This window comes from Micropterus salmoides, unplaced genomic scaffold (assembly GCF_014851395.1).
Source record: "Micropterus salmoides isolate LMB-PRFRI ecotype aquatic unplaced genomic scaffold, ASM1485139v1 Ms_hic_scaffold_5, whole genome shotgun sequence".
NCBI classification, from domain to species: Eukaryota; Metazoa; Chordata; class Actinopteri; order Centrarchiformes; family Centrarchidae; genus Micropterus; species Micropterus salmoides.
In genome coordinates this window covers 16,404,495-16,427,340 of record NW_024044237.1, presented here as the reverse complement: position 1 = coordinate 16,427,340, position 22,846 = coordinate 16,404,495, and the positions used below count along the sequence as shown (strand labels likewise).

The 22,846-nt window shown below is 41.6% G+C and overlaps 1 protein-coding gene across 11 annotated transcripts; it reads left to right on the top strand.

The window, feature by feature from the left end:
* The first annotated feature begins 905 nt into the window (after positions 1–905).
* Positions 906–8,348, top strand: LOC119888583 (putative monooxygenase p33MONOX). Of its 11 annotated transcripts, none has more exons than XM_038699219.1 (8): positions 906–1,119; positions 2,122–2,230; positions 2,321–2,505; positions 2,705–2,816; positions 3,041–3,168; positions 6,070–6,221; positions 6,423–6,598; positions 7,184–8,348. In XM_038699219.1, the coding sequence occupies exons 2-8, from the start codon at positions 2,203–2,205 to the stop codon at positions 7,387–7,389; spliced, it is 987 nt and encodes a 328-aa protein (XP_038555147.1). In that variant the 5' UTR covers positions 906–1,119; positions 2,122–2,202; the 3' UTR covers positions 7,390–8,348. The 11 variants fall into 11 exon arrangements, with proteins under 11 accessions (XP_038555147.1, XP_038555144.1, XP_038555145.1 ...); XM_038699216.1 differs by having other exon boundaries at positions 2,318–2,505; XM_038699217.1 differs by having other exon boundaries at positions 2,114–2,230.
* Positions 8,349–22,846: the final 14,498 nt, after the last annotated feature.

Here is a 22,846-nt window from a genome sequence, read left to right as displayed (position 1 = left end):
TATTAGTATGGTGTTCCTAATAATCCTTTAGGTGAGTGTACATGTCTCAGATACCAGAGGATACCAACACTGCAGGCAGACTCTGTGACTACAAGTTAAATAACCTGCCAATGCCATGTGTTCCCGCTCTGCTGTGACAGGGGCGGCTCAGCTCAGTTGAGTCTCATAGGCTGCAATCCTCTACACTCATCACACGCCCACCTACACCCACAAACACACATACACAGACACACACACACATCCACAATCCTTCAGGGGACATTACATTAATGTACATTCATTTCCTGGAGGCATACTTAACCCTAACCTTAACCAATACTTGCCTAACCCTAAACCAAGTTTTCTTCCTGTATATGTAATGAAAATATGTTATGGGGACTGTTTTGTCCCCAAAAGGAAGGCAAGAAGTCCCTATCTGACTACAGAGGTATACCTCAGAATCCAGATAGGGACTATCTATGTTGTGGGGACATACTGCAGGCTACAGTATGTCCCCACAACATGAATAATACATGCTCATACACACACACGCACACTGACTCACTGACCAAAACCAAGTATAGGTTTTTTTCCCTTTGGGAATAGAGCATCAATTATGACTGTGTGAACAGACTTATCCCCACAAAGTGAGACACACACAGCACACACACGGGAGAGTTAAATATGCTTCATTAAAGATTTTTGCTGCAATTTAAATTCTTACCCAAATATTACAGCAACTTTCTATAGCCTAATTAATTGCTCAAACATCTCAGTTTTGAAACATGACATTTAAATTGTGTGTTTTCCGCACACTTGCAAGCATACATAAAACGGTAATTCACAATGCCGTTATGTTGCACCACACTTTTCCCAAACAGGCTGCAGGGCTTTAAGTTTCGGATGAGCACTTCCGCCGGTTCGGCTGAGTGACAGAGAGGTGTGTTCAACATGGTGCCGTGTGGATGTCTCGGCGCTCCGTTTAGTCCTTGCATGTCCAAAAGTCATGGATGAACCGAGCTGTGAACAAACATACAGTATTTGTTCGTTCAGTCAGTCAACGCGGCGCGACTGTGACAAAGAAATCACTGTAGCTGTGGAATAATTTCAACAGGAGAGAAAATAGGTACCTACTGACCGGTAAGTGTTAAATATTGTAACATTCATGATGATGAGCTATTGTCTTTCAGGCAAAAGCTGCAAATGACATCAATATAAAAATGGCTACAGTGAAATGTAATGCATGTAGAGATAATGGAACATATCAATCAATACATTGTTTAAATAGGCCTACTCGGTGTTTTTTAATTTTGGGGTTTTTTTGTATTGAGGTGCCCTCACAAAAACCAAATGTTTTTGTTTACCAGATAGATTACAGATCGATTTAGACCTTGTTCCCACACGCCCATGTCATGACTCCGGTTCCTGTTTTAGCAAGTCACTGTGTTTGGCTCTCAACAGTGCTGACGTGAACACCAGCAGATAAATGTCTGTCTGCAAAGTAGACTAGAATACGAAATACCACCGACCGACATCTTCTAAATATTTAGGTTTTAGATTTAGATGGTATCATCATTCATTTAAGTGAGGAAGATGCAGGTGGATTCCAATGAAATCTTACAAGGCTGTTAAGGAGCACTGACAATAGAGGTAGACGTTCACCCCAAGTGAATTAATGATGGTGGCTTTCTTTGTGTTTTACATAATAAGGAACTAACTGCATGTAGAACAGGTTCCTTTTTATTAAATTTGTATATTTCCTTCATTCGGGAAGTTTCATTTCCTTGTGAAAATGAGCTTTAATTCACAGTTTGTCTGTTTTTAGAGAGAGGCTGGTATGGTATGTGATGGTGACTCTAACATAAACTGATATTAATGACTGTGCTGTAATGAGACTCCATGGTTCTATTTGAAGCAGGTCAGAAACAGGACACTGTACAGTGAATACAAGTCTCTGAAGTGTTTATTCTCTGACTTAACCATGGTTAGGCTAATAAAAACATGCATGTATACATTTATTTGTTAGCCTCACTTCTTCTCCAAGGCTGTAGTGATATAAGCACTACACGCTATGCTTCCAGGAGCAGGCCTTTGTCTGATGGCCCTGTAACACTGTGTGATGTCATGTGACGAGGTCTTCAGGTTTGGAGTCCAAAGCAGACTGGACCATCACACTGTCACCCTCCAATCTCCTGTGGTCAGCCCCTCTGGTCTGGTGTCAAAATGGCCTCAAGACGCGGAGACATTCCAGGTAATAGTAGATTTGGCAAATTAACAGGCATACATAAATTACAGACACGTTTACAGTTTTTTAACTTGTAAAATGATTGGTTTTCAGCAGTTGAGTCTGGCATGCCACCTGGACTCTTTGGTGCCTTTTCGTCTCCCATTGGAATAACTCGGCACAATATCAGCTATGACGAGCACATGGATTCCCCCATGCATTCACCACCTACAGACTTCACTGTCAAAATCTTATGGAAAGACCCCGTGATCCCACAGCACAAGTTCAGGAACACTGCAGAGGTGCTTTTTGCTGTTTGTTCTTACTGTCTGATCCAAATGGTTGTGAAATGCTTACGTGAACAAAATGTTGTTTGCATTGGCTTATGTGAAACTTGATCCTTAAGGTGGACATGCCGGGACTCATTTGATTTGCTCATTCATTTGTTATGTGTTATTAACTGTTTAAGTTAATTCTAACAGTATAAACTTGTGTGACTAGGAAGGCGAGAGCGGAGGGAAGTTGCTGACTTTTGAGGCACCAGTGCCAGCCAAGTCCCCAGTGCCTGTTGTGAAAGCCAAAGCCACCACTTTAATGAGCTCTCTTATGATCAGTAAGTCAACAAAACCAACTCACTAACTTCATTTAAGGACATATCAGGGCTATTTTCATTTTGATAAATACGACTTAAAAGTAAACTGCGTTTGACAGACTTTGCCTATGATTGACCAAATGACTGCTGCCTTGTCTGCCAAATAAACAATCTTCAGAGTATCAACAGGTAAAACATAGACTAATTTTGTCTCCACTGTTGACTGTACGTCCATCTTCACTTAGAGCACACCCAGGAGAACCTACAGAGGTTTGAGCACCAGGCAGGGCTGACAGATGCCGGGTATTGTCCCCACAAGGGGCTCTCTGCTGAGGACACCCGCTTTCACCGACTTGGGGATGGCACACTGCCGGTGAGTTTGAATGTGAGGTAGAAGATTTGACGCGCCAAGGAGCAGTAAAAGATTTCTCTCTATCCTTAAACAGTAATAATAGCTGAAAAGAGCTCTGTTAGAGTTTAACTCCTACATACTGTCCAATGGTCACAGGTCCGAGCATCATCTGTTATAGGCCTACCCGATGAACCTGATCATGAAGCTTTTTAGGCCAAAATATCAAGAGGCTTTTTTCCCACTTTTTTTGAAGTTTTTTTCTACCACCTGTAAATTTTTGGCACGGTTAAGTTTATTAGGTCCCAACGAGTCAGAGAAATTTGGGTTGGAACAGTCCCATTGTCAAACAAGCTCTGAAAATATGTTATCATGATTATAATGTAGTGCACTGGTGAACACTGAAAACAAGAACTATGTCTCAGTCATCAAAATATAACTTTAGGAAAACAACAGAAAAATAAGAGCGGGTCCTAAATGATAACCATTTGTAAGGATTAGCCTAATTTTGTTTTGATCTTGTGTGCAGGTGGAATGTTTAGCAAACAGTTTTTCAGAAAGTCACTGTGGAGGGCGCTGTGCTTTACACAGTAGCCACCTGTGACTGCTTGGATGCACAAAGGTTGTTTTCTTTACTGGATAGATTAGTTCCCCTGCCCACTATGGCCCACCCCGCCATGCTCTCCTTCAACTGACATGTCACAAGTGTGACATTTCCACAGTGTTGTGGCGTTGAACTTAGGAGAGTGCAAACGCATTAGGAAGGCTATATTTTTACCAAAATAAATAAATAACGTAGTATTATTATCTGATAATACCATATTGTCGTTGCCTGCTGAGTGATTGCTTGTTAAAACATAAGACTATGTAAAACAGGGGAAACAAAAACAAGTTACGTAATCAGCTCTGTGCTGGTTATCTGTATTGTTGCCAGGCAACGCCCTTAAATGAACCGAGCCCCCTTATTTTCTGAAACGGACCAATCAGTGAGGCGCTAACAGAAGAGACTTGTAGGAGGCCCACTGCGTTGTGTACAGAGGGCATCGCCTGTGTTTTAGAGAAATAGTCCCCTTAAACTTGTTAAAACAACTAATTATGGACAAAATTAAGGAGTCTATTGGACTGGAACGGCAAATTAATCTAATCATAAAAAGGTATGTCAAGGAATCCTTGTGTTTAGCCATAATTTAGCTTTTTGTACATTCCGGCCGGACAGCAGGCCCTTAGCAAAACAACATCGTAGGCTAACGTTAGCTAGCATAGCTGGCTTTCGAGCTAGGCTAACCCGAGTAAACAAACCAATTTCTTCATAACGTTAACTGTCAATTATCTGTCTGTCATCTGAAGTTAAATTACTGAAAGGCATATAAGCACAGAGACTAACGTTAACTTCAGATGGCTAAGTTAAGCAATGTTAGCCTAGTGTGTAGCTTATTGTGACAGTCAAGCAACAGTTAGCTTAGAGCCTGCTATGTAACTAACGTTAGCGGTACAAATACCGATAATATTGCTAAATGAGAATGCAAGCTACAGAGAATGACATTTATTAGAGACTGTTTTTTGAACTGCGTAGGAAACCGCTGTTTCCCTATGTAACCACAGCCTCACGAGGGGAAACTAGCCTCAATGTGTGCCTCACTTGTATTATCATGTAACTTACATGATAATTAACTCCTTTATTAACATTAAGATAGACTAAGTTAGTCTAGCTTAATGTTAATAAAGAAGAGGCACAAATGGGACTACGGTTACTTCCACTTGCCTTCACGTTTGCTAAGTTTATTTATTTAAAACATTGCCACCCCTGCCCCACGTCTACTTGTCATGTGCTATCATGAAGTTTATTTGTAATAGAATATAACGTTAACATTACCGGTCTATTTCTTGTAAATACACGAGAAGTACTGGATCGAGCCTTGACCGTAATTTTATTTGGCATTTCCAATGCGCCAACAATTTATAAATCCCACTGACACAGTTTTAACTGCCATACTGTCGAAAATTCTGACTGAGGGCCAGCCGGGTTGGCGCAGTGATGCCATCTAACAGAATACTGACCCAAATAATACACAGGGGATTAAAAGGCAAGGAGATGCTCCCTGTTATGCATTTGCACAATGGCCACTGCCAAAAATGCAGGACCCCATAAACAGGATTGTTATGAGTTTGGAAGGACGTTCAACATATGGATGGAAGTGCACACATTCAGTGGAGGCTGAACATTGACCATATTCTTCCAGAGGTCATTACTGAAATAAACACAAATGTCAAGGCAAGTATGGTTGAACAGGTATTTGGTTTGCTAGAGTTATCGGGATCTAAAAATGGCTTTTGCACATTTATTGTTCGAATAGAAGAGGAGTGACACAAAACCAGAGCAGGTTATATTCACTTGGACTGGTGGTTTTGCAGGTGTTGTAGGTAGAGTAACCAGTTTTCCGTGTGTTTCGGGGGAATAATGGCCTTTTAAAATAAAACACTGCTCAATGCTTATATTTTAAAAGCTTATTTTGATGTTTGATATTACTGTGGCTCATCATCACTCCATGATCACAGGTAATAGGTGCACAGGGTCTATGACGCACATTGTTGTTGTTTTTGATCTGCAGGTCCATAAAAACACTGCTGACCTTTTACATTGTGTATTCAGGGAGTGTTTGCTCTTTAAATAAAATCAATGCTGTGTCTCTGACACATCTGTCACAAACATGTGCTGTTAGTCTATTATGGACATTGGAAGGAAAAATGTGCAACCACTTTTCTGCTTGTGAATGGTTCATAAGTCAAAAACAAACTACCAGCCAACTGTGGTTATATTAACATTTGTTTAATCACTTTTCAATGTTCAGGGTGATTTTTGCATCCGAGTAGGGTATTACTTCATTGTCTGTCTGTCTCATTGCTTGTCTTTTTCTGTCTGTGCAGAAGTTGAGAATGCCAAGCGGGGACTTCAAGGAGGACAGGCTTACGACATCAGCACAATCCACCCCAACTGGCACCCCTTCTGTCACCCCCTCCGTCACCCCCTCAGTCACCCCCTGTGTTAGTCCCCACGCATCACCGGCTCTTACTCGCAGGTAAGCGCCATGCTGCTGAAATGTTTAGTTTATATTGATATTTGATCTAAACCCAGATCCAAAATGTTAGGTTGAAATAGGTGAAACCCAGAATCATGGCATGCTTAGTTCACCAACATGACTCCTATTAGGTGCCATGTGGCAAATACTTCCAACGCATGCTCGTATGTTCATGTCTTGATCTTTCTCATGGGAATATAGGAGCTGGTTCCAGCTGAGTCCTGCGCCTTTTATTGCCACCCCAGAACTCAGCAGTCCCAACCCTAGCACAGACATGGGAGGAAATGAGGGAGCAGGAGGAGAGAGGTGGAGCTTCTTTGGAACTCGATCTGTAGTACAGAAGTCCCCCACTGACCCAGGCTCTGACACAAGCACAGGTGAGATATTTATACCAAGTCATGCAGATGGATCTTGACTGGATTGCAGTATCTTTATATTACTAATGCAGCGCAGATGGTATAGTTTCCCTTAGAAATTTGTGAACCCCATGCTACAACAAACTGTGGAGAGGGCCCCACTTTTTTTTTTTTTTTTTTCTTTCTTTTCTGAATACAATAAAAATGGTTCCACTGCTGCAACTGAACAGCTCTTGAAATCAGTGGGGATTCCATTGACAGCATTGGGGCTATTTTGGAGCCACAATCTGTGATCCAATTGTAAACGAAAGGGTTGCCCCAACATACACAATTCACTTGTTTTAATCCAGAGACTAACATTAGACAAACAATAAAGCTCCATCCTTGGCTGTTTCTGAGAGCTTAGAAGTTTTGGCACTCAAAACTACACCCAGTAGTAATGTCACATGGCCTGCAGCCAGTCAAACGACTTCACGTCAGCAAAAAAACAAGATTTTCAGGGAGGTGGTTAAAGTTGCACCTTAAAATCAGGACATTAAAGCTGCCCCATTAACTGCTAGATTTAGGTTGTTAATGACATCTACTGCTTCCTCCACTCTACTGCAGGCTTCTCGCTGCAGTCCTACTTTGGGATGCAGAAGTCCTCTACCATGGATGGCACCAACAGCCAGGTGAACTTCAAGGTGGAGGATCCTGCCAACTTCATGCCCCCCAAAATTGAAATCTCTGGCATTGAGGCCAAGCGGGCGCCTCCACGGCCACACAAACTTAAACCTCGGGACATGAATGTTTTAACACCTTCAGGCTTCTGAAGCCGGACCAGCTGTGTAGTTACACCTCTTACTCAGCTGTGTAGTACCACATCTCATTTTCTCTGACCATCTGGTTTCTCATTTGTTTTCCTGACTTCCTCTGTCCCCTCTGTCTCCCTCCAACTTTGCCGAGGCCGAGAGGAATGAGGACCATTTCCACTTATAGTATTAGCTCACCAGCCCCAGAGATGACATCACACCTCCCAGTGGACCTAAACAAATGGGTTGCTCTCTTCTTTTCATCCACGCCATCCCCTTCCTATACCTTCCAACTCATTGGTCCAAATAAAACACTGAATGATGTAACTTAATTTGCCATCCCAAAAGATGCCACTGCTTTGTATTATTATTGTTCTGTTATGTAATTGGTGCATTGGCATGCATTGCCTTGCTGTCCTCGTTCCATTGACTGTATTGGCACGAGATTGAAGTTGTTGAAATATCTTGTCAGTCCTTTGCTCTTTAGCACTGCTTCTCATACTAAAACTGACCAGCTATTTCACATTAAGCTCAGTTGCCTCATTTGTATTATTTTTATTTTAGATAACTCACAGATCTGTAGTTGTGTAGTGCTTTTCTCTGTTAGCATGCAGGGTGTAGTGTGGTATGACTGTGCCTAAACTTGCGTTTGCCATCTAAGCTCAGCATTTGGTTGTTGTTTTTTCACTGCTGACCTGAAGTGAATTTTTTTAATTGTATTTTCAACACTTTTCATTCTAAATGGTAGTTGGTATGTCTGGTTTATCACATTTTTATATTGCATCGTGATATTGTTTCACTGTGCTATAAAAATACAAAGCATTGAAGTTGTCTATTTCAATTTTGCATTTTGTTGTCCACAATCCCACAATCCATGCTGTTTGATTTAAAAGAAAAGGCTCAATTCCATTAAGTAATTGCACAAGGGAGATCGGCTCCCACTTACATCTGTAAATAAATCTGATACTAACAAGCGAAAATAGTTCTCTGGTCTGTTTCTTCATTGAAACATATGGAAATGTGAGTACATGGAACTTGTACAAGCACCCAATCTACAGAGTTCACACTAATTTATAAATGAATTCTGTGTGTTTGCAGCATCATGCAGTTGTTTTATTGTAAGGAAACACTATTTTTGTCATTATGTGCGGTAGAACAGTTGTGTCTCAGAAGAATAATGTTCTTAATTGACCATCTTTGAGAGACAGGACATTTCCATATGTATTTTTGGTTGCTTAGCAGATTATGAATTGTGCAGAGAAAGTACAGCCTAATCAGACGAGATGCAATTTAGTTTCACTTAATATATTTTAATTGCTGAAAAATCAGGGACATGGGTGGTGATTCAGAGGCCTGGAACTAGGAAATATAAATTAGGCATTATTTCTACATATGTAAATTGTAGGCATTGCCATGCTGCAAAGTAAGCAGCAATAATTAATTTGTGCATTGTCTTTGTCATGGGGAGGGAAAAAATCAATTTGTAACAAATAGAAGTGTAATTTGATCCCTGACAACCTTTAGCTACAGTCTTTGGCCAGAAGATGGTGCAATAAGTTCAACATGAAATCACAGTGTGGTTGTAAAACAAGTTGTCATTTGTTTGACTTCTATTTTCCATTATGTGTTAAATTACTCTTACGCTCTTATGAGATTCGAATCAAGATCAGGAGCATGTACGCTGAAATCAAATAACTCCTGAAGTAGCCATGATATTGTGAGGAGGAAATTAATTTTGCCACAAAGACATGAAGGGCAGAGGTGAGAAAAATCCAGAGGAGATGAGTCTCGCTGTTTACTAGTCCAAAAGGGTCGATTTCTCTGTACACACTGATTTAATTAGTCTTGTCCTATTGTTGTCTGAGAGATTGATGTAATTGACACAGCAGCTATATTGTCAACAATACCAAATGATAATAAATATTATTAACTACCCCACTGGTTCTCTCCACATCAAAGCAAACATCCAGGACATCACACAATGAGCCAGCAGGTAGAAACAGTAGAGTCCCACCCCTGGAGGCTCAGCCATGAACTGGAGGGGTTTACTGCCTTGTTAAGCTCTCAGCAGTTATTGTCTGCTGCTCTGTTTTTTTGCAGCAGACAGCAGCAGTGTGTGTGTGTCTTTGTGTGTGCACATAGTGGATTTATTACAGGGTGTGCCTGTTGCCCTCGTTTGGTTATTTCTTACTAAACACACTAGGAAGCAGATTTAGAACATTTATTTTGTACAGTATGTTCTCATTTTCATATGTATAAGTGAATAATACATCTTCCTTTTAGAGTTGAAGCTGTAGCTGTAACTGAAGTGAGGCCTTGACTTGAGGAAAATCTTCACTTTAATTATCATCAACTTTAAACTTTGACTTTCATTTATTCGGAACTCCTACAGGGAACGGCCCTTTATGTAATTACAGGCTGTTCACTGTCCTGTTCTGGTTTTCAGGTGGTGCTATGGGAGCAAAGGTGAACATCAAAAAGCAAGTACAGACGGAGAGCTGTCAGTCAAAAGCTGGAGTCATTAGTGGCTTAACAATCATTAGTGTCAATGAAATGATGGAGACAGGCACAAGATGAAAGGCAGAAAAAAAGACATTTGCTGTAAAGGTTGGGTCAAAGTACAAATACAGATGGAGATATTCAGTCTTGGGTCACATTTTTCTGTTAAAGCGATGCAACATGGCACATAAACAACTGGGCAGCGATGACTGTGTCAGTAACCCTGAACCAAAAAAAAACAAACATCCATTCTATAACACAGTAGTACACAGCAGTAAAGCAAAAGAAACAGTGTGGGAGTGAGGCAAAGAGGCAAACGGGGAAATAGAAAGCAAAGGGTGGAGTGTCCCGGCAGCTATGACATAATACAGATGGCTCTCTCTCTGGGTCCAGCATGACGTGGTTGCAACCCCCCACCCCCCAAGTAATCTACCTCACTCACAGATGTGCAATGGCAAGCACCACCCTGCCAGAGTGATCACGCACCAAAATACCAGTTCTCCACAATCTGACACAACACATTCACTTACTCATCTATATTTTTAAAAAATATAGTCTAGCCAAATTCCTTCTGTAACAACCTCAAAACAATGACTTTCAGTCCACAGACTATATTTTAATTCCTCACACCCCTATGACAAACTTTGACTTGCCAGTCTGGCCAAACTACAGTGATGTGGAGACACAAATAGGAAACAGCACCAGTTTACGAGGAACCACAACATTTTTTTTAAGATCCGCTTGCTCCAGTGAAGTTTATGTGTGTTGGTCATATTGCTAAAACGTGATTAAGACTAAATGTGCCCTTTGAGGGAGATTGTGTAAACTTCCATCCAATATATGTAGGAGTGGTTGAAGCACTCTATGTCAGAATGACTTCAGGAATATGCTGTAAAATTCTTTCACCAGCTCTCGAGTGCGTGCGTTCATAAACAGACTACATAGCAACAGATATTGGACTTCTGACACCTGACCTACACAGAGAAATTACCTGTGGCAATAAACAATTTTTAAGGCTCATATGACACAAAGCACGTGTTTCTTTTGTGTTTTTTACATATACACATGATATGTTACATCCTAATCTATGGAGAAAATAAAGAGGAAGTTACACTCAACACAGTTGCCCTGACTTTTTGGAATTACATTTGGTTTATAGCTTCATGTAGAATATTTCTTATCCATTAAACTCACAACTTGTTTGTGTAACAAGCGTCACCAACCATAGTGATGACTACTGTGGCAATCAGATTATTCACACAATGACACAGACAGCTGGTGCCAAACATGACATTGGATTTTAAGGGGCTGCTTGGTGGATTCCCTGTGTCGTATGCTACGCCATCTGACCCCAGAACCACATCTGGGGCTGATTCACAGTGAGCTGGCCCGGAGGTGAACCCGCCAAGCTGAGAGGAGCTTGGGAGTGGGGCAGTGGGGGACACAGGGACCTAAGTAAAGCTGATGGTTGTCTTCGGGTACTGTATTCTGTGAAACTAAATATCAGTCATGGCCGCTACCTGGGGACAGGATTACAGTGTTACAGCTATTAGAATACAAATTAAATCTGTGTGCATATGTTATGCAATAACAAACTGCTGTACCTTGTAAATTTTGACATGAAGTGCCCCTTCAAAAAATGTCTCTGTTATCTAGCTATCTTTCTACAGCTATGGCATGTAGGTGAATGTACATAGGGGATGCAAGAGTCTGAGCAGGACATAGAATAAATGCTATTTGAATATTTTCTCAAGTGGGAGGCAAATAAGTCTCATTTGACCCATTTCTGCTTTCCTGAGCTCTACCTCTTATCTTGAGCCTCCTTCCTGCTGATCTGAAACTGATCTACTACTACAAAATGAACCTGTATGTTTTTTTGCTTCTTGTATGTATGTAATGTATGAGGAGACAGATTACCTTTTTGTACTGCACTGTTTTGTTTTTTCTCTTTGTTTTTTTTATATTGTCAATGTAAAAATCAATGGATAAAAATGTTGACCTGTTTTCTATAACCCAGTTCCCAGCCTCTGGCCATCAGGCTGTGTGTCTCTGTGCTGTCCATCAGGCATTTTCCTGCCACCCCCCACTGAGAAAGAGAGAGAGAGACAGAGAAACCGATTGTATTGTTGGGTCCTCCTGTACTGGCCCCCAGGGCCTAACATGAAGCAGATGTGGAAGAGGAGATCTCCTACAACAAGGTCTTAACAGTCAGCTGGAGGTGCTCAATTCACTAGAGCCACATCCGGTTGATGCACTCAGACCATGAACAGTCATTTGGAAACTACACACACCCAGAGAGCCACTGACAGTGCTTAAAGAGAAAATACTAGAACCCTTTTAATACTGTCTGTGTGTGTGTGTGTGTGTGTGTGTGTGTGTGTGTGTGTGTATGTGTGCTTGAAAGTGAAACATGTGTGTGAGGATTCATTTCCTGGGTGTATCGCTATAAGGGATTAATATTAAGGGATAATATTAATACCCAAGGCACTTGATGTGCAGTCGACCAAAGTACATAATATTATATTATCTAAATTAGGTTGTCCATGCTGCAATGTTTCCTAATGGAATCTAGCCAAAGATTAAGGTGTCTCCATCCTCATGTATATCCAACAATTGTTGCCAACAACCAGTTTGTGCATATTACACTTGCTATGTTTTACAGTTGTTTTTATTGGTGAATGGAAAATATTTGGATAGATGTTTATTTGTTTCTATGTGATGTCATTGTCAGATCTTATTACCCTGTCATTCTTGTCTATGAAGATTCTTGTGAGCTTAGTAGTTTATCATGGTATGTCCTTACAAATATATCTGATGCTGTCACTGCAACTACATAATAACTTGGTATTCCATATATGTGACATTTAAAGAAGATGAATTACCAAGAAACTAGACAACAGAAATGTAGGGTTAAAGTGTCAACAGATAAAAGTGATGATGAATAAGAATGTTGAACTCCCTGAAGTTCTTTGATTAGCTGTGGCAATATTTCACTGTTTGCCCTTCATTTTCTAACACCAAGTTTATTTTTACAACACATTTCATCAACAAGGCAATTCAAAGTGCTTTACACTGAACATAAAAGCAACATAGGAAAATTTTAAAAGATATTTGAATAAAAATCAAAAAAGAGTTAAATACATAAATACAAGATAAAACAGGACAGTAAAAGTTACGGTAACAGTATAGTACAATAGTAATCTGCAGTTTTCTGGGAGTTTGTTCCAAATAAATGGTGCATAAAAACTGAACGCTGCTTCTTCATGTTTAGTTTCAAATCTGGAGACAAGCAGAGAAAGCAGATCTGTCCCAGACGACTCTAGAGGTCTAGATGGTTCATAACGTAGCAGAAGATCAGAAATGTACTTTTGCCATAAACCGATCAGTGCTTTATATAAACCCACAACAGTATTTTAAAATAAGTTCTTTGACAGACAGGAAGCCAGTCAAAGAACTCGGAACTGGAGTGATGTGATTTACTTTTTTTGGTCTTAGTGAGGACTCAAACAGCAGCGTTCTGAATCAGCTGCAGCTGTCTGATTGATTTTTTAGGGAGACCTGTAAAGACACCGTTTGAGTAGTCGAGGCGACTGAAGGTATATGCATGAACAAGTTTTATCAAATCCTGCTGGGACCTTTAATCCTTGCTATATTCTTCAGGTGACAGTAGGCTGACTTTGTAATCGTCTTAATGTAGCTTTTAAAAATCAGGTTCAAGTCCATGACTGCACCAAGATTTCTGGCTTGGTTTGCCAATTGAAGCTGAGTGCTAACTTTTGAACGTTCTTCATTGGCTCCAAAAACAATGACTTCAGTTTTTTATCTTTGTTTAACAGAAGAAAAGTCTGCCTCATCCAGTCGTTGATTTGTTAAATGCTCATGCTCAGTGCTTGTTTAGGATTATATAGTAGTTAAGGAACCTTTGATCCTTGGGGTGGATCTCATTGGATAACAAAGTCATGGTGCACACGTAATTACACTTATTAATCCCTTAAGCCTGGTGAGGAATGTGGTTTTTTGGCTTGTGTCACTGGTTCTCACTCACGCACATCCACAGCACACCTGGGCATTTGTCAACCTACAAGACAAAGAAAGATGTTCACATGTAAAATCATACAGTTGTGCATGGTTTCAGGTCAGCATCAGGAAACATTTCCTTAATGATTTGCGTCTACAGTAAAGACATTCAAATACATGGGAAGATATATGCACAAACACAGGGTAACACTGATATTAAAATAAACATTTATTGTATGGAGTTTTGTGTAGCAGTTCTAAGGGATAGGGCTGGGAAAGGTTTCAAAACAAATGTGAAATAAAATGTTCCCATACACTCACAATAAGCCTCTTGTAAAATGGTCCATCCCTGTTCTCCTTCATCATGTTCACACATGGGCTGATGAGGTTTGTACAAAGAGAGGTGAGGCGTGTGACTTGGCGAGATGCTAACACATTCCTCAAGCAGAGACGTGGACAGAGATGTGGTCAGAGAGAACACACGAGCAACCATTTCATACTTTTATGATTTTGTGCCTGTCGTTTTTATAGGTTTTTCTGTGCATACGCTGTCTTACACACTCTCTGTGTCCTTCTGTCTACTCAATACCTGTTGGTATCCACCCAACTGAGATTCTAAGTTGTCCAAGTAGTTTAAATAGACTATAAAACCATATTTTGTACAAAAATTAATCCCCCCCTCCCCCAGTATCTGTCTTCTGTAAATGCACAATGAAACACATGCAATAAATCCAGATAAACCTCACACACATCCACAGGACTGCCCAAGTCAGTAGTATCTGTGATTTATTATTACTTTTATTGTGTCTGGCATCAGATCTGAGCTCTGGCAAGACCTTCGCACAGGGAAAATGTGATACTTGTTACAGTAATTGCATAATGCCAGTACTAGAAAGCTGCTTCAGTCGGGCTTTTGGTTTAGTAACCTGTTAACACAATTTAAGTGCTGAAACAGCTGCGTGAATGACATTTCTGAATAAATAACAAATTCATCCAGTCATTTGTCAAATCAATAGTTCTCTGTTAAATGCTTATTTGATGTATAAATGACCTAGCATTTCACAAGTCTGTCATCACTGTTGTTACAACTCATCTGAGTGTATCTTCTCCCTGGGACTTCTATCAAACTGCAATTTTTCTATATCACATAGTGCAAGAGTCCTTCAGTTTCTGTAGTTGTATAATAATGTAATAAATCTCTGATCAGTTTCTGTTTCAAGCTGTCTCTTCTATGACTAAACATATAAATATAAATGAATGTATAATCTTGCTCTCTTTCACAAATCTAGTTTCAAAATATGTCAGATTATCATCAGCAGTAGGAGAAACATTTTTATTATTGATTTAAATGTAAATTTTATTTTTATGTTACAATTCAAAACACTCCGCCTGTGTTGAAGAATTTGTAATCTCCCACTGTAAGGAATCTGCAGGTTCCTTGGAAAAACAGATTTACAGTAACTTGTGTCAGCTTCAACCAAAAAATAACAGGTTTCAATGCAAGAGTTTTGACATTATTCCCTTTGAGTGGATGGCACAAAACTGAGCAGCTCTTCCTGACAAAGGTATGTACAGAGATGTGGCGCAAGTCTTTTGAGTTAACTTGAATATAGTAACAAGTAGCTCCTAAATAACACTGAATCAAGAACTGACCGCGTGACCTAAGCCACTTCTTACACTTCTATAGGGCATTCACATCATTTTGGATAACTTTCTATAGAGCTTCCTACCAAAATCCAAACCAGTATCCTTATAGTGGGAGGTGAAACTACTGCAAAGTACTGGATTGCCAAACATGGGAATGTATGGTTGGTAGCTTTGCCATCTGGGCCAGTACATTTTGAATACATTGACCAACAAAGAGACAACCACAATGAACCAACAGCTCTGGGACTTGATACAGGAAGTTGTTTCACACCTTGTTAATGAACCGGTGTAGCGGCCCCTTGGATTTATTGATCAAGACGCAGAGAGTTTCAAACGGGTGTCGATTTATTATTCCTCTCAACGTGCACCATGCACCATGAACACCGTGAAAACTCATTCCGCTCTCCAAGGACGCTAATCAAATGGTTTCGCCATCGGCTATCACGCTCTCTAGCTCGACACACGCTCACAGTTCGTAGGTCAGTTTTTTACCGTTCTTCCGACGACGCGTGAGTACCACATTGTGAAGAGAAAAATAGCAGGAAGTTTAGCATCACAAAAAACATAAGAAGAAAACGGCGCCTTTCAAAATAAAAGCAGAACAGGCAAGGTGACACTGTAGAACTACAATGTCTTATTAAATATATAAATATAATACTATGTAGGAGAATATTAATGCGATTTATCAGACATTTACACTCCCACCAAATCCTAGTACAATGAATGAACAAATACACAAATGTAAATGAATTGTACAGGATTTCTTGAAATGAATAGCCTTAACTTAAGCTATCAGAGGTGTAACTATATAGCCTCACGCATAATAAAGTGGTGTGCAGTGTCGTCAATTGCTTTCTTCTGATCAGTTCTCAAGGAGGAGCACCAATTTTTTGATTGGTCTCTCAATTACTGAGGGCTTGGTTGGAAAATCTTGTTTTTTATGAGGTTTCCTCTCCCCAACTTGCACTTTAACTCGACGAACTAAGCCATCACTACTTTGAACAGTCTCAATCACCCGTCCAAGTTGCCACTGATTTCTTGGGAGATTATCATCTTTAATAATGACAATATCATTCACTTTGAGGTTGCGCTGAGGTGAGTGCCATTTCTGTCTGATGGACAAGTTCAACAGATACTCCTTTTTCCAGCGGCTCCAAAACTGTTCGATAAGATACTGTCGCATACAGGTCCTCCTTGACAAATACTCCAGGAGGAGGAAGAGCAACTTTAGATTTCATCAGTATGAAGTGATTCGGTGTTATAGGCTCCAGTGCCTGAGGATCATTGATTCCATCCATTGTTAATGGGCGGCTGTTAACAATAGCCATGGCCTCATATAGCAGTGTTCTGAGGGAGGCGTCATCAAGTCGACCTGGGCACTGTGCAAAGGTGGCATTCAGCACGTTTCTAACAGTTCTGATCTGGCGTTCCCAGACACCGCCTGCGTGACTGTCAGAGGGAGCACTGAAGACAAATTCACACTGCTTCTCAGTCAGGAAGATTTCCAGTAGCTTAGTGTCACATTGTTTAAGTGCTTCCTTGAGCTCATTCTTGGCGCCAACAAAATTAGAGCCTTGGTCACAGCGTAGTTGTTGAACAGCTCCTCTCAGGCTGATGAAGCATCTCAATGAGTTGATGAATGAGTCTGTTGACAAATCTTCGAGCATTTCAATATGAACAGCTCTAGAGTACAGACATGTGAAAATCAAGCCGTATCTTTTGTATTCTTTGCGGGCTTTCTTTACAATGAACGGCCGAAACAGTCCATGCCGCTGTATGTGAAAGGTGCTGAGGCTTCGACGCGTTCTTTGGGAAGTTCGGCCATTTGCTGTGTCTCTGTCGGCCGTCGCAGTTTCCTGCAAAACACACAAGCATGTATCAGCTTAGCAACCAACTTGCTCCCACCAATTACCCAGAATCCGTTGGCCCGAAGTTCCATTAAAGTCTGGCTTCGCCCCTGATGACATGTCTTAGCGTGGAAATGGGACACAATCAGCTTGGTGATGTGGCTGTTACTTGATGAGATGACTGGGTGCTTGACTTTGTGACAGAGCGATGACTGGTTCAATCAACCACCAACACGGAGGAGTCCTTCAGACCAGATAGGGTCGAGACGGAAAAGAGAGTTTGATTTTGGAAGGTCTCTTTTGCCCTGAAGCATCTTTATCTCCTGGGGGAAGGCTTGCTGCTGTAAGATCTTAATCACTTCGTCTGCAGCCTTCTCACGCTCCTTAACAGTCACATACTCACTGTGTTGTTTCTGTTTAGACCCCAGCCTCTTGATTCTTGCCACAACCTTAAGAATTGTTGTCCAGGAGGAAAACTGACTCAAACGCCTGAGGATGTCATTGTAGTTTTTGACTTCTGTTGCAAGCACCTGAATTGTCTTGACTTCTGGGTCACCCACGAGTAATTCTGATGGAGCACTGGGTGTTAGAAGTAATTCACGCTCCCAGAGAAACTTCGGTCCTCGCAGCCAGTTTGTTGAATGAATGTCTGAAGCACGAAGACCTCGGGAAGCATGATCTGCCGGGTTTTCTGCGGTGTCTACATAGTGCCACTGACTGGGATCACTGTTATCCCTTATCAGCTGAACACGGTTTGCAACATATATGTGGAACCTACGGGCATCATTGTTAATGTACCCAAGCACTACTTGTGAATCTGTCCAGAAAACCTCTTCATCAACCTTTATGTCAAGTTCACCTTTTAACATGACACTGACTTTTGTAGAAACCACAGCTGCCGCGAGTTCTAGCCTTGGGATACTTTTGACCTTTGAGGGTGCAACTCTTGCTTTCGCCAACACGAGACTGCAATGGACTTCATCCTTGTCATTTTTATACCTGAGGTAAGAACATGCACCGTATCCCACGCAGCTGGCATCCGAAAAATGGTGCAGCTCTACTCTGACAATGTTGTGGAAGTCATATGGGTGGTAACATCTCGGAATTGAAACCTCTTTCAACCTGTGAAGCCCATTTATCCACTCCTCCCACCGTGGCCTCAGATCTTCTGGGAGTGGATCATCCCATCCGATGCCTCTGTGACACAGCTCTTGAAGTATACGCTTTCCAGTTAGACTGAATGGAGCGATGAATCCAAGTGGGTCATAAAGAGAGGCAATGACAGAAAGGCAACCACGCCGGGTTGAAGGCTGATCGTTTTAATCGACCATTGAATGCCGAGTGCACGCTCTGATAGGGTTGGATTGAGTCCCAGAGGTTCGATGGTTGCTGCTCTTTCTGAGGGATCTAAGGAGGCGAGGGCTGCTTCCTCATTTGAGTTGAATTTATGGAGGCGTAGGCCTCCTCTTTTGCACAACTCCTGTGACTCAGTGATCAGTTTCTTGGCTTCCTCGACCGATGGGACGCTGACTAACCCGTCATCAACATAAAGGTTCTTCTCTACAAATGTTGATGCCAATGGATAGGTAGCTTTGTGTTGCCATGCCAGATGTTTCCACCTTTCCACCAGAGGAATTTCAGATAATTCCGGGATTCAGGAGTAACCGAGAACTGATAAAACATTCTTTCGATATCACAGATAATCGCACCCTCCTTCCTGAAGCGGCAAAGAACTCCTACCAGAGGATTGATAAGATCAGGTCCAGTTAAAAGAGTGTCATTTAGAGAAACCCCATGGAATTTGGCTGAACAGTCAAATACAACCCTCAGCTTGTCTGGTTTTCTGGGGTGATAGATGCCGTGATGCGGAAGGTACCACTCAGTCTCTCCAGCAGATGTTGTAGGGGCAGGCTCTGCATCACCCTTGTTAATTGTTTCTTCCATGAATGTTTTGTATTGATTGTAATATTGTTTGTTGGTCTTTAATTTCTTCTTAAGGCACTGCAGGCGAACTGTGGCTAGTCTCTTGTTGTTTGGTAGGTTGGGTGGACTGTTTCCCTTGAAAGGGAGGGGCATCTCATAATGCCCATCTTTCTTCTGTGTGATGTTGTCACTGAGGAACTGTATGAAATGAACATCGTTCTGGGACACATATTTATCTTCATAAGCTCTCTCTGTGAAGTCTGATTCTAGGGCTTTTAGAACATCTGTCGCCGATGGAATTGGCAGTTCTTTTACTGTGAGCCCATGCACAAAGCTCTGACTTCCTTGTCTGTCTAGGTGAGGGTTTGATGAGCCTATGATACTCCATCCTAGTTTTGATCTCTGTGCAAACGGTTGATTTTCCTCCCCAATGATGACCTCAAGAGGAGCCAGTGCTGATGGACAGTCATATCCAATCAGGAGCCCTACATCACATTCTTGAAGGGGTGGTAACTTATCTGCCAAATGTCTGAGATGAGGCCACAGTAATGCGGTTTCCTTCGTTGGGATGTAAGACTTGTCCACCGGGATAAAGTCACGGCTGTAGGCCTGCTGTACTTGGATGTGGTTCTTGGAGTGCAGTCCTCGAACTTGTAGACCATGGACGTTCTTGCTGGATATGATTGTGTCAATAGCCGTCATAGTACTCAGTTTCAGTTTTACTGGCTGGGCATCCATGTTCAGTTTGTCAAGTACATCTTCTAAGACAAACGTGGAGTCACTCTGTGTGTCCAGTATTGCATATGTAAGTACTTCTCTGTGTGGCTCTTGTATTGAAGACACAAGGACTGGGACAATACTTGAGGTAGCGGCAGCACGTTGTGTTGATGTATGGGACATGACCTTGTGCATTTCCAAGCTTGCATGGTTTTCTGTGGAAGTGGAGGTATTCGTTGTTGCTTCAACAGGTCTTTGTTTCCTGTCATCGTGCAAGCAGGTTGGGTGACGACGGCTGCATATGTTGCATGTGTGTCGCCTCTTACAATCTTTGGTCATGTGACCCTTCCTCAGGCACCCAAAGCACAGCCGATTTTCACAGATGAATGCCCTTTTATCTTCAGCACTCTTTGCTGCGAAGGTGGGACACTTTGTGATGTTATGAGCTTCACTTTTACAGACGGAGCAAGGTGATTTTGGTTTACTGCCGTTTGTTTCTTGTTTCTCCTTTTGTATTGAAAGCTTTGGCTCTCTTTAGTGATCTTTCATCTATGGCCTTGAAATTCATCAACAATGGAGAAGCAATAGGGTTACAGGCTATCCGTGCCTCTTTGCTCAGGAACTTTGTGAAGGATGCAAGGTCTGGATAGCTTCCGCATGTGTCAAGTTCCTCAACATCAATTCGACTCCACTTGCGCACTATCCATTCTGGTAGTTTTTTGAGCAACTTGTGGTTTTCCTCACAATCATTAAGGATAGCTAATCCCTTGACGTGTGGGATCGCCTCAGTGCAGCCTTGGAGGAAGTCAGCGAACCCTTGTAGAGCTAATGGGTCGTTTGTGTTGATTTTTGGCCATCTCATGAGCTTATCTCGGAAAGCCTTTTGAATGATGAACGGGTTCCCATATCTGTCATGTAAGACTTTCCATGCTCCACTGTATGCGCTCTCTGAATCTCGATAAAAAGAAACCTTCTACAGCTTTGCGCGCCTCTCCAGCAAGATAATTTTTGAGGTAGAACATCTTCTCACTTGGTGGGAGAGGTTTTCTGTCAATAAGAGCTATGAATGACATCTTCCAATCTGTAAACTGTAAAGGGTCACCACTGAACGTGGTTGGTTCGGGGACCGGCAAGCGATTCATGCTTAATGAGCTGGCGATTGCTTGGGCTAGACTGACAGACTCCTGGGTCATTGTCACTTCATGAGCAGCTTGGTGAGGTTGGAAGGATGCAGCATCAGGATTTAATCGAGGTTCAGTTTCCGTTCTGTAGCAAGCAGAGTTAGTTTTGTCAATCTCCTCATCATGGTTCTCAAAACCTTCAAAATCATCATATGCTCTCACACGAGCTGCTGCTATGGCAACGTCTTTTGCTGCTTGTAACTGCTGCAATTTGGCTCTCTCTTGTTCCAACTGTTGTTGCATTTCCACCTCTTTTTGTTTCATTTCTACTAACATTTTTGCCTCTTTAAGTTTCCATTCATTCTCTAACTTGTGAAGATGTGCTTGCTGTGTTTGGATTTCTTTCATGGCTTTTGATTGTTCCAGCTTAGCCGCAAGCTCTGCTTGTGCATCTACTCTACTGCTGTGGGTACTGGCTGAGCTGGAATGGTTGCTCAATCTCTCCGATGACTCCGCTGAGCTTACCGTTTCAGTTTTAGTGTGGCCAAAGACAGACCCATATTCATCTTTGTTTAATGTTTCTCTTACCCTTTCCTTCTCAAGTTGGTCATTACAATCTTGATTAATGGTCTCTAGACGGTTACTTATGAGGTCACAAATGTCTTTTGTTAGCGTAACACAGGCATCCATTTTCTTTACAATCTCTGGTGTGGTGTTACCGTTACGTAGGATAGGTTCATACTGCTGGCCTACGTCATCATGCTTTGCTTGAATGTCTTGCTGTAATTCATTAAGGTCTTCTGATGAACAGAGGGTTTTTAATTTTTTCCTAGTCTCCCTAGCTACCAGCTTCCAAGAGTCATAGGTCTTGTTAAATGCTTTCTCACGTTTTCTGGTGTCTTGGTCATGCATCTCTTGGCCTTTCTCTGTTAGCTTTCTTTCACGTGAGCTGGACCTGCATGGTGTGTCTTTACGTGACATCTTGTTTGTTTGTGCTGCTGCTTTAAGTCGAGTGTAGCCTTTGATTGTCCTACGCCTGAATTTGCACTTGTAAGCTGTAGTTATCTTTTACTACAGAGTAATTTTTATTCCAAGCGTTAACAGATTATGGACATCTAAAAGGATTTTAGCATAAAACTGCAGTAACAACAAAATTCACCCTTCAACCTTTTCATAAATAGACATGACACAAGCACATTGGTCTTGAAATAGTCACAATTTTTGGAAGCGTTAGGAACTGAGAATTAGCTCACAAGTTATTTTGACCTTATAATACCACGTTATTATTTAAGTCACTTCAGTTATGCTGTAAGTTTGCGTGTGAAGAAATTGTCCATTTTTTTGCCTTTTTAATCCTTGGCATCCAGTGTCTCTTTTTGCATCTCTAGTTGTACCTTAAGCATGCTGTCCATTTCAAGTCTTGCCTGGGCGCAGGAGTTGGATGGAAGCGATGTAAACTGGCTGGTATCAGGTTGGTAGTTGGACCTCAGATGTGATGGCGTCAGCTTCTCACCAGGGATGACAGGGCTGGTGCAGCGATGAGTTTTCACTGTAGCGGCCCCTTGGATTTATTGATCAAGACGCAGCGAGTTTCAAACGGGTGTCGATTTATTATTCCTCTCAACGTGCACCATGCACCATGAACACCGTGAAAACTCATTCCGCTCTCCAAGGACGCTAATCAAATGGTTTCGCCATCTGCTATCA

Bases quoted from the DNA above. Each gene is read 5' to 3' on its own strand.
- LOC119888583 (XM_038699216.1), top strand. From the start codon at position 2,203: ATGGCCTCAAGACGCGGAGACATTCCAG. The intron at 2,231-2,317 runs GTAATAGTAGAT...ATTGGTTTTCAG, and splicing joins AAGACGCGGAGACATTCCAG to CAGTTGAGTCTGGCATGCCA. The intron at 6,222-6,422 runs GTAAGCGCCATG...ATGGGAATATAG, and splicing joins TCACCGGCTCTTACTCGCAG to GAGCTGGTTCCAGCTGAGTC.